The 16,925-nt window shown below is 51.9% G+C and overlaps 1 protein-coding gene across 1 annotated transcript; it reads left to right on the top strand.

The window, feature by feature from the left end:
* The first annotated feature begins 323 nt into the window (after positions 1 to 323).
* LSR (lipolysis stimulated lipoprotein receptor) lies at positions 324 to 16,744 on the top strand. The gene is given in 20 exon segments (XM_033129234.1): positions 324 to 338; positions 2,923 to 2,974; positions 2,977 to 3,159; positions 3,162 to 3,188; positions 4,392 to 4,445; positions 4,448 to 4,505; positions 4,507 to 4,601; positions 4,604 to 4,659; positions 4,661 to 4,733; positions 9,747 to 9,866; positions 11,778 to 11,834; positions 12,385 to 12,401; positions 12,403 to 12,429; positions 12,431 to 12,467; positions 12,470 to 12,538; positions 15,079 to 15,240; positions 15,383 to 15,442; positions 15,533 to 15,664; positions 15,902 to 16,518; positions 16,611 to 16,744. Coding segments are annotated over 20 exon segments (1,947 nt in total). The 3' UTR covers positions 16,647 to 16,744.
* Positions 16,745 to 16,925: the final 181 nt, after the last annotated feature.

The raw sequence follows: 16,925 nt of genomic DNA on the forward strand, positions 1-16,925 counted from the left end.
ACAATGGCCAGGATATGGAGGCAGCCTGGGTCCTCAATGGGCACCTAAAATGGTCAATTTGACAGAGAAAGAATAGAGGTAACCAGGCACTGGGGACAGGTGGGAGTGGGGTTATTGTTCAATCGGCACAGAGTTTGTATTGGGGATGATGAAAAAGATTAGGTTTTAGACAGTGATGAGTACACAACATTGTGATGTAATTAAAGCTGAACTGCACACTTACAAATGGCTAAAAGGATACATATTACAGTACGAGATCAGACAATTACATTTGCAAACTCATCCTAGAAAAAGTACTACATATCTCATTGCTGAATATCACTATGGTCACCTTCGAAGTACGCCCCTGGGGAAACTATACACCACTGCCAACGCCTGGTCCACCCTTCAAAACAATTTTGGAACTCTTTTTCTGGAATGGCCATCAGAGCTGTTGTTGTATTACCCTTGATGTCTTGAATGTCATCAAAAGATCTTCCTTTTAATATTTCCTTTATCTTGGGTGTATAGAGCATATAAAATATACTATAAACAAGGTTGTTGTTGGATTGAGGTTTGCAAAACAAGTTGTTTACTAGTAGGTGTGAAACTGGTAAGAGTGAAGTGAAAGTAAACATGTTTATGTATATACATGAAAGTAAACATGTTTATATTTATGTGTAAAACTTAGCATAACAAAATTGAGTGGTAAACACGTTCACCAAAACAACTTCTGGTTATCACCTAAGAAGTAAACAAGTACAAAAAAAAGACGATAAAAGCACAGCTCAAGAGCAGTGCAGTGAGTAGTCCCACTGGGCGCTCTGGCTACGACCCTCCGCAAGGTGCAAGCTGAGATACTCCAGAACTCTCCGAAGTTCTTTCTTACAAGACCAGCTTGCCTCAGACTCATGGGGGGGCCCAGTCGTCTCTCCCAGAGCAGGGACGTTTCTCCACCTTGATTGACTCTGGGACTTGGTTCATTACTAAATTCTATTTTATCTTGTATGACCTATGGTGTTTACCGGAGCATTGGCCTTTGGAGGGACACTGGTTCCCAAATAAAGCTGTGTTACTCACTCTATCTAAACCTGTGTGTCGGGACTTTGTTCCCCACTCATGTCACGAGTACCATGCAGGGATGTAGGGCCCTGCAGAGGGGTTAATGTCCCCTTGACTTTCAGGAAGAGACTGAAATGTGGTGACTGCCCTTTCAGGCTCTCACGACATTCGGGTAAAGAAAGAAGTCATTGCAGGCCAATCAGGTGAGTAGGAAAGGTGTTCCAATACAATTATTTGTTTACTGGCTAAAAACTTCCTCAAAGACAGCGCCATGTGAGCTGGTGCTTTGTCGTGATGCAAGAGCCATGAATTGTTGGTGAAAAGTTCAGGTCATCTAATTTCTTCATGCAGCCTTTTCAGCACTTCCAAATAGTAAACTTGGTTAGCTGTTTGTCCAGTTGGTACAAGTTCGTAATCCCTCTGATGTCAAAAATAAAAGGTTAGCAAACATCGTTGCTAAAAGTTCGCGAACTTAATTGACAGACCTCGTATGTATATTTTGCCATATAAAAAATATTGTTTTCAAGAAGTGAATGTGAAAGTTGGGGAGGAATGTTGAACTTTTTTTAAAAGGTAGCCAGGGAAGGTGTCACTGCAAAGGTGATCTTTGAGTAAAGCACTAAAGGAAGTGGAGGATCATGTGGCCACCTGGGTAAGGACATTCTGCTACAGGTAGTAGTAAGTGTAATAGGCCTGAAGGGAGAGTGTGAAAGGCCCATTACAGAACAGGATGCCAGCGTGATTAAGAGGCGGTTAGGTCAGAGAGGGAGCAAGAGTATTTTGGTTTCTGCTGGAAAGGAGAGCCACAGGAAGATTTTGAACACAGGTACCTTATCCTACTTGAGTTATAACAAGATCCGGTCCAATAAAACATCCCTGCTTACCAAACCGGCCAGCTAGTGGCCAGTTTGCGACCTCCTAGGAGTCTCCTCAGAGGAAGCGCCTCGTGTTTCCCAGCACGCGCTTCTCCTAGCCGCCATCAGGGGGCAGCAGATCCGCGCTGCACCCGGGCATTCTGGTGGCCTAGCCCCGCCTTGCTCTAGGTCGCAGGTAGTACAGTCCTTGGGAAGCTTAAGCAAAACCCGTCCTTAGTCCCGAGCCTCCGCTCGGCCCCTTTAAGAGCCAGTTTCCGGAGGGCAGACCTGGGACTAGTGATGCCCCGAGGCCAAACACGAGATGGGAATGGGGGGAGACGGAGGAAACTTCCGAAGTAGAATTCCAACTTTTCCTGGGCCTGATTCCCCTCAGGCGTCCCTAAGGGGCAGAGCTTTCCTTCTGGGAACTTCACTTGGTTCTTCAAGTCATCTAAGTGAAAGACACAAGAGGTCCGCAGAGCCTCGATTCACTGGGATGTGAGGGTCCCCAAGTCTAGTGGAAAAAGCAGGCGCTATAGACAAGCGTCTCCCTACCCCAAGCTCGTTTAGACTCGCCCGCCCTGCCTGTTGCTACCTAGGCGGGTCCATCGCGGGCCAGGGAGAGGGGTGACAGGGAACAGGTGTGCGCCGGGACCCGCCCCCTCAACAGGTGAATCATGCCAGTTGAGTCTCGGTCCTCGTGAGTCACACTCTACTCGTCTCGGCTCGAGCAGGACGAGCCGGGACGGGATCCCAGGTCTGCAGGCGCCCTCCCGGCGGGCTGGTCACTTGGTTCCAACCCTAGGGGCCGGAGCGCACCTGGGTCAACCCACTTCCGGGCGGGGAGGCGGAGGAACCCCTTCCACCGCCCACCCCCTGCCCAGCCCTCCGTTCGCACCCTGTGTACCTGGGCCAATCCATTCCCAAGCGCCCAGGGGGTGGAGTGACTGAGAGAACCAAAGTAAATCAAACAACTTTCTCCCTGAAGCTGGAAGCATTCTTCATCCCTGTTGTTTCCGCTCATTAGAATTCTAGAACTGGGCAGGGTGGGCTTGGAATAGGGACAAGAAACGGAAGCGGGAAGGGAGGAGCGTGCACCCCTCCCAGCCTTGGTGCGCGCCGCGCCCCCTACCCTCTGGGTACCCGGGGAGGGGACGCGCGTACCGGACGAACCCAGATGGCCGCGCTGGCGCCAATGGCCCTGGGGCTCTCCTCGGACTGGGCTTCTACCCGGCCACCCGGAGTTGGGGCGCGGTTGTCTACGTGTGCTCTTTCTCGGCACCTTCTGCACAGGTACTCAGAGCGGGCTGGGCCCTGGTGCTGTGGAAGGGCGGGAGGGCACTATAAGAAGGGGGATGGATGGAGTTCTACACCGACTAGGAGGCAGGAGAGCTGGGGAGGGGAAGCGCAGAGACGAGGACCTCCCGATCCCCAGGGTCTCGGGAGATCCCTTGTGTGCCAGAGTGAGGGGAATTCCTGCATTCATGTAGGCAGCGCTTCCCCCGCCCTTGTTCAGAGATAGCAGGAAGTGAACTCCGGGACCGCGAACACTGGAGCGGGCAAGGAGAATGGGACTCTTTGTAGGCCTGGGGTGAAGGACCACCCGAACATTGGGAAGGCCGGGATGGGGACTTGGGCGCAAGCCGAAATTTCTAAGTTTTGGGGGGTAACGGGGGACGGGCACTCGAGGGCTGGATCAGACGCTTCCTAGATGTAATGATCAAGAAACAGCGCCCAGGCCTCCGGTGGGTGCGGGATTGGGGGACTCCCCACCCATGTACCTCAGGCTCCGAAGTATCTGTGTGTAAGGTCTGGTGGGATGGACTTTTGGACTTGGTTTGAAACCATATCTGCGGGCAAGCTTCACTGGATCGGATGTTTGTTTTGGGTGAGGGCATGAGGGGAATTTTGTCTTTCTGCAAGGACTTTCTGCGTATTCATTTGAGATGGCTTTGGGTAGGGTGAGGTGGGAGGCTGATGGAGACATTACGGGGGCTTTAGCTACTCCGTGGCAAAGCATTCAGTCAAAACAACTCCAAAATTTACACTCCCCCCCCCCCCAAAATTCACAAAACCAGGGTAAACTTGGAACGTTGGTGGTGGTTTTTGAAGTGGGACCTCCAGTACTTTGTGGCGGTCATTCGGGCTTGCCTGTACAGACCACAGAATAAGCCCTTTCTGTGAGAATGGCCAAAGGCAAAGGGGACTGTGGTGGTTCAAAGGACACACTCTGAGAAGAGGGATGGAGAGGATGTTCCAAGAAATCCGGCCATCTGACCTTGCACCTGCCACTTGAGCCCCATGGGTCTATAAAATGGGCATGATTATCTGAGCTGCCTCACCAGTTGTGGGGATTAAGGAACAATGGTTGCCAGGCGCTCTGTAAAACCATATACACTTGTTAAGTGTCAAGTGGTGACAAGTGATGTTGCTCATTTCTGCTGACGCACTTCCCAGAGCTCATAGCAGTCCCTGCGACTCTCCTCTTGCCCTCAGTCCCTGCCAGCGCCATCCAGGTGACTGTGTCAGACCCCTACAACGTGGTGATCCTCTCCAGCCTGTGAACCTACCCTGCACCTACCAGTTGACCACGACCCCACGGCACCCATCGGATCTGGAAGTACAAATCTTTCTGCCGGGACCGCATCGCTGACACCTTTTCCCCAGCCAGTGTCGAGAATCAGCTCAATGCCCAGCTGGCGGCTGGTAACCAGGCTACAACCCCTACGTGGAGTGCCAGGACAGCGTGCGCACTGTCAGGGTTTGTGGCCACCAAGCAAGGCAATGCCGTTACGCTGGGAGACTACTACCAGGGCCGGAGGATCACCATAACAGGAAGTATGTTGGGTGGGGCAAGGGAGAAGGCCTGGGGACAGGGACAGGCTTGAGCTGGCTCCCTTGTGCACAACCTGGAGTGCCCACCTCAAGCTCATCAGTGCTTGTATCTGAAAGGATTGACAAAAGCAGGATCCTTCCTTCTATCCTTCCACCCATTCCTTTATGTAACAATGGAGATTTATTGAGCACCTAACATATGCCAGGCGCTGTTTGAGGCCCTGGAAATACAGAAGTAAACAAAATTATCAAATCCCTTCCCTTGTGGAGCTCACATTCCAATGTGAGAAACAAATAAGATAAACACAGCCCATACTATCATGTGCTTGGAGATAAAGACAAGTGGGTAATGGAAAGAGAGGAAAAGGTTTTATAATACTAATAGTACCGGCAATAGCAAGTGAAATTTATGTAAGTAACAACTTATAAATGGCCTCCTATGTGCCAGGCTCTAATCCATGTTTACGTGGATTAACTCATTTAGACCACGCAGTAATTGTGTGAGTGGATTCTGCTGCTGTTATTTTACTGAAGCCCAGAGGCAAAGTGACTTGCCACAGGTCAACAGCGTAAGAACTGGGATTCTAGTCAGCCACTTTGGGACTAGTCTCCAAGTAGTTAACCCCTTTGCTTGCCCAGGGTCGTCAGCAAAGCTCTCACAGAGGAGGTAACGAGTGAACTGAAGGGCCGAGAGATTTTAATGGAGAAAGTCTACGACATGCCAGGCACTTCACACACATGCTCCCATTGGGTCGTCATGGCCACATTTTGCACTTGACAACTGAGGCAAAGAGAAGTTAGGTAGCTCATAGGGTACACAGCTAGTAAAGAGCTGGAGCTAGGATTTGAACCCAGATAGCCCTGAGAGCCTTTGACCTTAACCTTAATGCTGCCTGCTGATAGGAAGTGCCTGTTGGGACTAAGTAAGGGGTAGTGGAGAAGTCATTCATTCATACATCCATTCAGTTGGTATTTATCGAGCAACTACTAAGTGCCAGGTGCTGTTGTAGGTGGTGGGGATGGCGTGGTGATCAGAACAGTCGATGTCCCTGCCCTCATGCTGGTGACATGCTGGTGGGGTGAGGTAGGCAGTAAACGTGCAGATAAAGAAAGAGTAAGACTATCAGAGAGTACTGAGTGCTACAATAAGGCAGACCTGGGTGATGTGCTTTATGGAGTGACTCGAGCACATGTCTTAAGATCTCTGCAAATGTAATCTGAGGAGGTACTGGGACTGGGCAAAGAATCTAGAGAGCAGAGAGGAAGGTGATGGATGAGAAGTGAAGGCTCACCCACTTAATGGATTTATACTTTACTGTCCTAAACAAGATTAGGGTTTTAATCTTAGGCATGGGGACAGAAGAGTGAAGGGGGTGTCCCTTTGCAGACCCCACGAGACCAGGCCATGGGGCACACTCCTTCCCTCACTGTTTAAACCATGAGCGAAAGGCAAGGTTCCAGGGACCCAGCCTGTCAGTCCTGTTTTGGGGAGGAACCAGACCTACTTGTCCTGAATTTCCATAGGCAGCTCAGTCCAAAGCATTCTGCTGTTCTTGATGGAGAACGTCTTGGGGGTTCAACCTGTCCAGGCCTCCTCGCCTATATCCCAGGGACCTCTCCAGCCAGGACCAGGCGTGACTGTCCAGCAGCCCTGTAAGGAGAGCCCAAGTACTGAGAGTGCTCTTGAAGGCTGGCTGTAATAGTGCTTTTGCTGAGTCCAAAACTCCAGAGCAACCCTCGGGCTCTACCTGGGGCAGAGTCTTCATCCTCCAAAGGCCTCACAGGCCCAAGTCTTTCAAGCTGCCTTGACCTGGGTCCGTGTTTGATACAGGCTGTGATTTGTAAGCATCCATTGTGTGTACGTCCTCTCAGGAAGCCCAGTAGCCATGGGAGCTTCCTCCGTTTCAGCTTTGAGGATGGAGAAATGTGGACTCCCTGTGCTGTTCCTAGGGTCACCAGCCATTGGGTTTTAAGTGAAAGTCCTGCGCAAACAACATATAACGGGGGTTCATCCTCTGTGTCCTCGACGCAGGTAGGTCCCAACTCCCCCTTACCTTTCTCTCTGCTATGGGTGATGTGTGGGGCACTTGGATAGGAGCCCTGTTTCTACCTCATGTTGCTTGGAGTCCATGTGTCCCCCCCCCCCACTCAGTAACACTGGACCAGAGAGCCCACAAAACCCCCAAGATCATGAAGGCAGCCTCTGCTGTATGCAGGTAAGGAACCAGAGGCCCAGAGGTGTGGAGGAGACCCAGCTTTTGTTCCCAGTCGGAGACCCGGCATCTTCTCCCTGCACCTAAAACAATTAGAGCAATGCCCAGGCCAGTGTGTCAGGATCAGATGTAGAACAGACCGGGGACAGGACGTGCCTTGCAGGAAGGAGGTGGGCCCAGGACTTTGAATTGATCAAAAGAAGCCAGCAAGCCATATTTTTCACGGGTTTTAGAAACATCATGCAGGCCAAAGAAAACGCATTGAGTTCCGGATCTGAGCCACAGGAGCCCAGTTTTCAACTCCTGGCCCATGAACTTTTGCTGCGGTGGGGGTTCCTGTCCACGCCTTCAGAGCGGGTCAGGGACCTGCCCTTGAGCTCTGGTTTTTGGAGAGGTGTGGTCAGAGTGTGGTTGAAAGATAAGGTGGGAAAATGGTGGTGTTCTGGATAGTCTGAAGCATTTGGGAGAATGTAGGTCAGAGTTTTATGAGGATTCGATGACAGAATACAGGCAAAGGGACCCAGCACGTAGAACTCAATAACTAGTGGCTAGATGCACGACCACAGAGTGGAGTCATGTCCTCTACTCCTTCGTATCTGCTCTTAAGGTCATCCTACTTGCACAACCTTCACCGCCACACTGGCACTTTCTGTCCGTCTTCCCTGATTGGTTTTCTCTATACTGCTTACTACCATCTGATATGCCTTATATTTACATTTTTTACTTGTCTCTCTTTCTAAGTTAAGGTCTGAGCTCTATAAGGTCGGGGATTATATCTGCTCTCTATAGCAGTGGTTGTCACTGTTGGTCTTAGGGTCTTAGGTCTACACTCTTAATTACTGAGGTCCTCAAAGAGCTTTGTTTTTATATCTAGCCAACTGAGAGAAGTTTAAAAAATATTTAAAATGACAGTGATAGACTCCTTATAGGTTAATATAGATAACATACTTTTTATGAAAATACTACCGTATTTTCCCAAACAAACCCAAAAAAACTTTAATGAAAGATGTGTCATTGCTTTATATTTTTGCACATCTCCTTGAAGTCTGGCAGAGTAGAAGCGGGATTGTCAGAGCTGCTAGTGCATTCAATATATTGTGATAGCACATGTCCTATAGCCTCTGGAAAATTCCATAGGACATTCAGAGATTAAGTGAAAAAGGCAAATAACATCTTAGTATTATTGTGTAAGTAACTTTGACCTCTAGGATCCTCTGAAAAGGTATGGGAGAAGCCCAGTGTCCACGGAGAATTGTTATTCTGGAGTATACCTCGTACCTCAGACACTGCCTGGAACACAGGGTGCTTTCGGTAATTACGTGTTGAATATTGAGTGACTGTGTCAAGGGCCCATTTGCATAGAGTATGAGCCCAGAGCGCTGGAAGAGACAACAGATGCTTAGTGCGAGGTCAGCATGAGGAGGGAAGGGGCTCATTTTCAGGTCCTGGCCAGGCCCTGTGTCAGGCACTGGGGTCTCAGCAGTGACCGAGATAGACCAGGTTCTGCTTGCGTGCAGCCCACATTCTCCTGGGGATGGGACCGGGGTGCTCAGCCCCTGAGCTGGCTGGTACAGCTCCACAGTGGGGTGGGGAGCTGTATGAGCAGGATGGAACCAGCCCAGAGATGGTCTGAGGACGCAGGCAGAGGTACCAGCACAAGCAGAAGCCGAGGCAGGTGTGGGCCCAGCACGACGGGGCGCAGTGATGAAGCCGGTGTGTCCGGAGTCCAGTGAGTGAAGGAGAACGGTGGGGATGAGGCCGGTGTGGTAACTGGTGGCCAGCTCATGCCAAGGGCCAGGGTAAGGCATTTGGAGTGGCCGAGAGACGTCGAAAGGAGGGTTTTTGTATGGATGTGAGGTCTTCCGAAGGAGAGTGGCTTGGGTTCTTTCATTCCTTTGGTAATTGGCTGACGCCCTGGTGGATGCCAGGTGCTGCAGGCTGGGGCACACACAGTTACTGCCCTCAGCTGACATGGAGAAGGGCAGCGGACACATGGGGCAAGGTGGTAGGCAGGTCAGCAGGGGCCAAAGTGCCAGAGAAGCCGGGAGGAAAGTGGCCGGATGGCTGTGGGGATACTCCTGCCTCCTCTCCTCTGTGGCCTCAGGTGGAGTTGCCCACTGGGTCCCACCCTGGCCCCTACTGGTGGATGGCTGTAGGGATTTAACCAATGAGGGCCTGAGGAGTAGAGAGGAAACCGGATGTGCTGAAAGACTTTCATTACTGGTGTAATTAATAGGCTCCTTGCCCCAGGGCTGCTTCACACCTGAGCGTCCCCAAGCCCTGGGCCTGACCTGGACTGGGGGGGCTGACGGCACTGGGGAACTGGGATGGTCTAATTGGCCCCCCCAACGCACACACCCACTCTTTCTCATGCCTGGGCATCTCCTTACCCTGGACCCACACCCTTGGGCCTACACCAGGCTCCCTGGTGGGCCTACGTGCTTCATGTAGGGGGAGGTAACTTGCGCTTTAAGAGATGGTAAAGAGCATGGTTATAATTCTGAAGTGCTGGCTCTGGAGTCAGACCGTCCCAGCTCCACCACTAATGAGCTAGATAACTTTGGGCGGGTCAGGTCTTCTCCTCTGTAAACCAGGAAAATAACACTGCCCACCTCACAGACTTCTTGAAATATCCTCAGGTTAAGTGTTTAATACGGAGCCTAAGAGGAATCACGGCCTGGGTATGAATATTTTGTTGTCATTTTGTACATCTGCTGCCCTTTCTCCCTTGCCCCTTCCCTGATGTCCCCATGCATGGGGCCTCTGGCCTCCCCCATGGTGGCCTCACACTCTCCTGATACAGATGCTGACCTGACCTTTGACCAGACAGCTTGGGGGGACAGTGGTGTGTATTACTGCTCCGTGGTCTCAGCACAGGACCTCCAGGGGAACAACGAGGCCTACGCAGAGCTCATCGTCTTGGGTAAGGGGGCTGGGCCCTGGGGGCCTGGGAATGGGAGGGTAAGGGGGGCCTCTTCTACCATTTCTGTGTCTCCCTCCGCCCTCCAGCTCACTCTCTGGGCTCTGTCGCCTGCTTTGCTCTCCCTTCACGGCACCACCAGTCACTTGGGCGTACCTGTGCCCTGCACCCTAGGCAGAGACACTCCCCCCCACTCAACATTTCAAATAAGCCAGAGCCAAACTATGAATGGAGAGTATGGAAAAGTACAGAAATGGTCAGAGTTGATTGACAGGGAGGGAGGAGGGTTGATGGTGTATAAATTGAGAGGAAGCTGGACCCACCTTCTGTCCCATGTCCAGGGCCACATCTGACCCCGGAGGCCCTTGCCAAAGACAGGCACCTTGCTGCCCTGCTGGGATGGCATTGTGTGGCTTATACAGTGAGTGCTTCTCTCAGACGAGGCCCTCCAGATGCCCAGGGCCAGGGTAGGGTAGTTACTAGCAGCCCAGTCTGGCCATGAGCTCCCCCGCCCCTTACCAGGTATGTAAGGGATGCTGCCATTAGCCAGATGCCCTGTTCTCAGCCTCCACATACAGGCTCGCGTGGTATGTGCCGTATGTGAGACGCTGCCAGGCTATACATTGTCATCATTATATGCATGATGCAAGGAAACACGTGTGTGAATGAGCACACATGATGGGAGCATGCTCCAGGGCACTCAGGCCACGCAACAGAATTCATGCGTGGGCAACAAAATGCATGCATCAGTGACCCAGAGAACCTCTGTGTCCTTTGGTAAAATACACAGTCTGCATTAGCAGTTCTCAAAATACAGTCTCAGGACCTGCTTACACTCTGAAAACTTACTGAAGATCTCAAAGAGTTTTTGTTCATGTTTTTGTGGGTTATATCTATAGTTGCTTAATGTCTTAGAAATTGAAAGCAGAAAATTTTTAAAGCAAGGTACACAAGTACACAGTCCATTACCGTCAGATCAGTGATGTCACCACATGTCACAAAGCCTCTGGAAAACTCCACTGTACACCCATGATAGAATGAGAGTGAAAAGGGCACATATTGGCCTAGTGTGATCATGAAATAGTTTTGGCTTTGGGGACATGACCACACTTTGAGAACCGCTGGTTTGGATGTTGGAATCCCCTTGTGGGGGCATGTGGCTTGGAGCGCAGGAGCTTTGGATACAGGTTTGTTGGCAGGGAGCTGGGTGTGTGGATGCCCCTGTGATATGCTTGTGGGCACAGAGCAGCTGTGGCACTTGAGGGAAGGCACTGGCTGGGCCGTGAAACTTGTGGACAGGATAGAATGCATGGACCAACATGGGACCCTTGAGGGCCAAAGAGCTAGGGCCACTCTGTAACTTGTAGGGGCTGGAGGCACTTCTGCCTTCAGGGGCCTCTTCCTCTGTAATAAAAAAATTGTAATTTATGATTGCTTTGCTATAAAGACAATTATCTATTTGGGATATTTTTTCTTCGGATTTTAAAGTAAAATTAAAACTTTCATGGGCCCTAAGACATTGTACCTACTATGCCTGATAGCATAGGACTGTCCCTATCACAAGATGCCACCCTTTGGGGCAAGAGGACGTGTGCATGTGAAAAAGATGGAGTGCCCAAACTGAGGTTGCACCTTCAGAACCCATGGGAGATGTACTACAACCCTTTTGGGCAACAAACCCCGGGGCACGAGAGAGGTTGAATTATATGATGGAAGCCTTCTGGAAAACAGCACCCACATGAGGGAAGGAAGGGGGTGGAGGGCAGGAACCACATGTGGGACCCTTCTAGGCTACCAACCTGTCCTCTGCTTCAGGGCACACCTTCACCCAGATGAGCCTGGAGCTGGGCTTCAGGGGCGGGGTGGCCTGGGCTGGCCCTGCCAGCATAATCTGTCTCTCTTTTGTCCCTCCAGGCAGGACCTCGGGGGTGGCTGAGCTCTTACCTGGTTTTCAGGCGGGGCCCATGGAAGGTACGGGGGTGGAGTCCCCCACACAACACTTACGCTTCTAAGTATTCTCCACCCTAAACACTGCTCGCTGTAGACCCCCACTAACCTCGCCTGATTCCGACTCTGGCATCTAGTGGCCTGGTTCTGGGCTTTGGGGTGGGCTGGGATGGCTGACGATGGGCCTGGAGTGTAGGCAGGAGGCTCCTGTGACTGGTGCTTATAGTGCTCTTCTGGGGTTTGGGATCTGGGCAGCTGGCTCTCTCCTCTCCCCTCTGAGGCTACAGCCTGTCTTCCTCTGGCCAGGTCACCTCTTGTTTTCTGCCTTGCCCCATGAGCCCAGGGCGAGTTCCCTAACTTTGGGACTGGCCTGGGTTGTAGAGTGGTGTGCATCCTTCTGCTGCTGCACCCCAGCCTCCGGCACGGAGAATCCACCAAGGGCTACGGCTCTTCCTACCAAGCTTTGCAAACAGCTTTGCCCTGGCCATGTCTGCACTGCCCCGCCCCGCCGTGTCCGTGTCCCGGCTCCCGGCCAGGCCTCCTGGCTCAGGCCTGTTCTCTCTCCTCTCTGCAGACTGGCTGTTCGTGGTTGGTTGTCTGCCTGGCTGTCTTCCTCGTCCTTCCTCCTGCTGGGCATCTGCTGGTGTCAGTGCTGCCCCCCACCTGCTGCTGTTACGTCAGGTGCCCCTGCTGCCCAGAGAAGTGCTGCTGCCCAGAGGCTCGGAAGTGCCCTCGCGTGACCACCCTCACTTGGCGTCCTACCTGGGTTCAAGGGAGGAGGAGCCACTGGTCTGGAGGTTATGAGGTGAGCGATTTGGGAGAAAGGGGGCCAAGAAGGACCAGCTGATTCTCAACTTTTCATTTATTTTTAATCTTCATTTGATTTTTCTTTTTGAAAGTATAGTCTATACACATGGTGGGAAAAAAAATTCAAATAATACAACGCATTCACTAGAAAGTAAAGCTCCCTTTAAACACAAAATCTTAAGTGAAAAAAGGTAAGAAACCAAACAAGGTTGACAGTACCACATAACTTAAGCAAATTTAAAAAACCCACACCCGCACAAGCACTTGGCTTTTACATGGACACTATGTTTAAAGACATATCTAGCACATGAGTGGCACCTGGAGGGTTGGGAATGGAAGTGGGACCAGAGCTGAAGGGGGAGGGAAGCAAACCAAACAGGAGAGGGGCTAAAGGAATAAAGTGAGTCTCCTCCTCCCAGCGCCGCATTGGCCCTGCTCAGGCACCCTCTGGTATACCAGTACCTGTGCACGCAGTCGTTGTGAAGTTTTTTGCGTCTATATTCATCAACTTTGATATGGAAGTTTATGTTGGCCACGTTCTTATATGCAGACATATCTGATATCTATATCGATCTGATATCTAGTCTCTTGCATTCAATGCTGCCCATGGAAGCATACTCCTCTACTACCCCTTAGTAAGTTCAACACTTTCACCTTTTCCTTCATCGTCGCCAAATTCACTGATCTTTGGTTGATGAACAGATGACGTCGACAGCTAGAAACCAATAACTTTACATGAGAGGAGCCCTAGAACGGTGAGACCAAAAGAGGGATAGACCAGATCCTCTCATGGCACCTGCCCATTTCTAGGCCAGTAATGAACAGGCTGTGTAAAGAATGACCCATGTACTCCAGAGAGATGTATGTTTGTGTACTTTAAAGCTTACACATATGTGCCATAACTCCTTTAGGGCAACCACAGTCCAAGCTGTGTTAACAGTGGAGTCATATGCGATTGTTGCCAACTTGGGCAGGTTGAGGTTTTGAGGCCTGCTTGCCGCCTTACCAGCTTGGAAGCCCTCAGTCTCCTTTTCTGTAAAATGGGGCTGTGGCAGAGCCCTCTGTACAGGGTGAGTCTGGGGAACTGGTGTGTCGAGAATTTAGTGCAGTGCTTGGCCTACAGAAAGTGTTTCACGTCCACTAGCCATTGGACCTTGCTGCTGTCAACATCGGTAATGACAGAGGGCCAGGGTGCAAATCAGAGCCCTGCCACTCACACTGGGTGACCTCAGACAAGCAGTGTTCTCTCTCTGAACCTGTTTCCTTCTCTGTAAGGTCCTGACCTCATGGGGTGCCATGAGCATTAAGGGAAGACTGTGAGTGCCAGCATAGGCTGCAGCTCCGTGGTGGGCAACCTGATTCTTCAAATATGGCTCCCCTGAAAAAAAATCCCCTCACTCCTGTCAGTTTTAGTTGAGAGCTGGTTCAGGTGGTGGAGGAACCGAGGGCTGCAACCAGATTTGCTGTTACCCTCACTAATTAAGGCTGGGGCTGGGGCTAAGACTGCAAATTCCCTCCCTCTGAATCCATTACGCAAAACCCAAGCCGCATTAACTTGCCAGAGTTCCTGTTACTTTTCTGCAGCCACAGCCCTGCTGGGTCATCTGCCTAATTATAAAACAGCATCACCTGAGCTACTGAGGGGCTTCTCCTGGGGGGGAATCAGAGGTGAAGGGATCTTTCTGAGCCTGTCCCCGCTCCCCACCCCCACCCATTTTCCTGTTGGAGGCCCAGGGAGGAAGTGACTTGCTTAGCCCAGTGGCTTTGCTGCAAGTGCAGCTACCAGAACCCAGCCTCTTGCCTGGGGGAAAGACAGAGAGGAGGATTTGCCCTTGAGCTGTCAAGCCTAGGACCAGGAGGGGGTGGGGCCGGGGAGGAGTACCTAGGAGTGGGTGCGCCGTTGAGTTGGAAACACTTTGCTGCTCAGCTGAGGCAAGTGAACTCTGAGCCCCCATGCTCCTGCCTCAGATTGACCCCCCACGGTGTCTCGGTATGGAAGACCCCACGGGGGAGGACCCAGCAGGCTTGAGAAGGGGCTCACCAATGGGAATACTTAATTCAGCCTGGGGTCTAGCATATGGGGTTTATTTAAAGGGCATCTTTGCCTCCTGTTGCTCCATAAGAACGCAGGCCCAGGGTGGCCACATCTTCTGGTAAGGTGACAAGAAAGTTGGAATTTTATGTACAAATGTTGCTGAACCATCACTGTCAAACAAAACATATTGGGATGGCAGATTGGGGCCACAGGCTGCTAGTGTGCACACATCCTTAAAAGCTCTGAGCAGTCACACAGGTGTGGACTCAACGAAGATGTACCTGCAGAAAACCAACCACATGCCTAGGAAGCTCCATGGCTGGGGGACTGGGGAGAAAAGTCTAGTAACATCCTTCCCAACCTTCTATCACAGGGAAGGGCAGCAAGGCTTCTGGCTACCTTCTCAAACTGTGTGTCTCCTCCCAGTGTATGCTGCCGGCAAAGCAGCCACCTCAGGCGTCCCAAGCATCTACGCCCCCAGCACCTATGCTTACCTGTCCCCTGCCAAGACCCCACCCCCAGCAGCCATGATTCCCATGGGCCCTGTCTACAATGGTTACTCTGGAGACTTCGACAGGAATAGCTCAGGTGAGGCTTGTGGGAGTCTGGAGCAGCGGTAGGCTGGGCATTTGCGCACTAAGGGGTGTGGGGCTGGAAGGAAGAGGGGAGGGGGCTGGGAATGCAAGGCTTTGCTCTAGGTGGGCAGCCACTCACAGCCAGTCTCCCTCAGTAGGTGGCCACAGCTCCCAGGTACCGCTGCTACGTGACACAGATAGCAGTGTGACCTCTGGTAAGAACCAATTGTTACGAATTTGGACATACCTGTAGGGGACAGGCTAGGTCAGCACCTGAACTGATCCCCTCCATCTCCTGTCCCTAGAAGTCCGTAGTGGCTACAGGATTCAGGCCAGCCAGCAGGATGACTCCATGCGGGTCCTGTACTACATGGAGAAAGAGCTGGCTAACTTTGACCCTTCTCGGCCGGGCCCCCCCAATGGCCGTCTTGAACGGGGTGAGTAGGGGAGATTACTGAGAGGGAAAGGGGAAGCATGTCTCCCTGATAAACCTGTCTCAGGCAGAATTGCAGCAAATCCCGGACATAGTCCTTCCTTCCCTACCATGGCTACAGTGAGAAGTGTATAGGACCCTGCATATCATCTATGAGCCAAGTCATGACACTGCTGGACCCCTGAGCTCCTGGCATTAAGACCTGACCTCCAGCAGTTAGTAACACTTCCTTTTCCTACAGCCATGAGTGAAGTCACCTCCCTCCATGAGGACGACTGGAGATCCCGGCCTTCCCGGGGCCCTGCCCTCACCCCTATCCGGGATGAGGAATGGGGTCACCACTCCCCACCAAGTCCTAAGAGGTGGGAGCAAGAGCCCCTCACCGAGCGATCCAGGAGTGGCTGGGGGGCTGGGCGGCCCCGGGCCCGCTCTGTGGATGCCTTGGATGACCTCACGCGGCCTGGCTCTGTTGAATCGGGGAGGTCCCCCCCAAGTAGTGGGAGGAGAGGTCGAGCTTATGCACCCCCACGGAGCCGCAGCCGTGATGACCTCTACGATCAAGACGATCCAAGGGGCTTTCCACACTCCCAGGATCCCCACTACGATGACTTCAGGTCTAGAGACCGCCCTCATGCTGACCCTAGGTCCCGCCACCACCGCTCCCGGGACCCTCGGGACGATGGTTCCAGGTCCAGGGACCCCCAATATGATGGGCAACTTCTGGAAGAGGCCTTGAGGAAAAAGGTGCCAGCAGAGAGGAGACCTTACAGGGAGGAAGAGGAGGTCTACTACCCTCCAGCACCTCCCCCTTATTCTGAGACAGAGTCCCAGGCCTCACGGGAGCGGAGGCTTAAGAAGGTGAGTGAACACCCTTTCATGGCTTTAAGACCCTTCCTGGCCCCTCTCCTCCAGTCCTCCTAAGCTCACACCCTTTTCTTTCTCCTTTGCAGAACTTGGCCCTGAGTCGGGAAAGTTTAGTCGTCTGACCTAACATTTTGTATGTAGTTTTTGTACTTTTTTTAATTTGAGGGACTACTGATGATCTTTTCCTTTCTAAGTCTAATAAAATACGTGATCACAAAGCCTAAGTCTGAAGGGAAACGTTTGTTTTGCTGAGCGACGTGGGGAGCCCAGACAGCTGCCGTGAGCGTCTGCACAAAGCCCTGTGTCCTCTTCTCTTGGGACTTGCGTTCTGGGCCAGCTGGAAAGGACCTGCCCTGCCTTCTCCTTCTCCCCCGGGAAGGGAGTACGTGCCCCACGTTGGC

Source organism: Rhinolophus ferrumequinum, chromosome 15 (genome assembly GCF_004115265.2).
Source record: "Rhinolophus ferrumequinum isolate MPI-CBG mRhiFer1 chromosome 15, mRhiFer1_v1.p, whole genome shotgun sequence".
In the NCBI taxonomy this organism is placed as follows: domain Eukaryota; kingdom Metazoa; phylum Chordata; class Mammalia; order Chiroptera; family Rhinolophidae; genus Rhinolophus; species Rhinolophus ferrumequinum.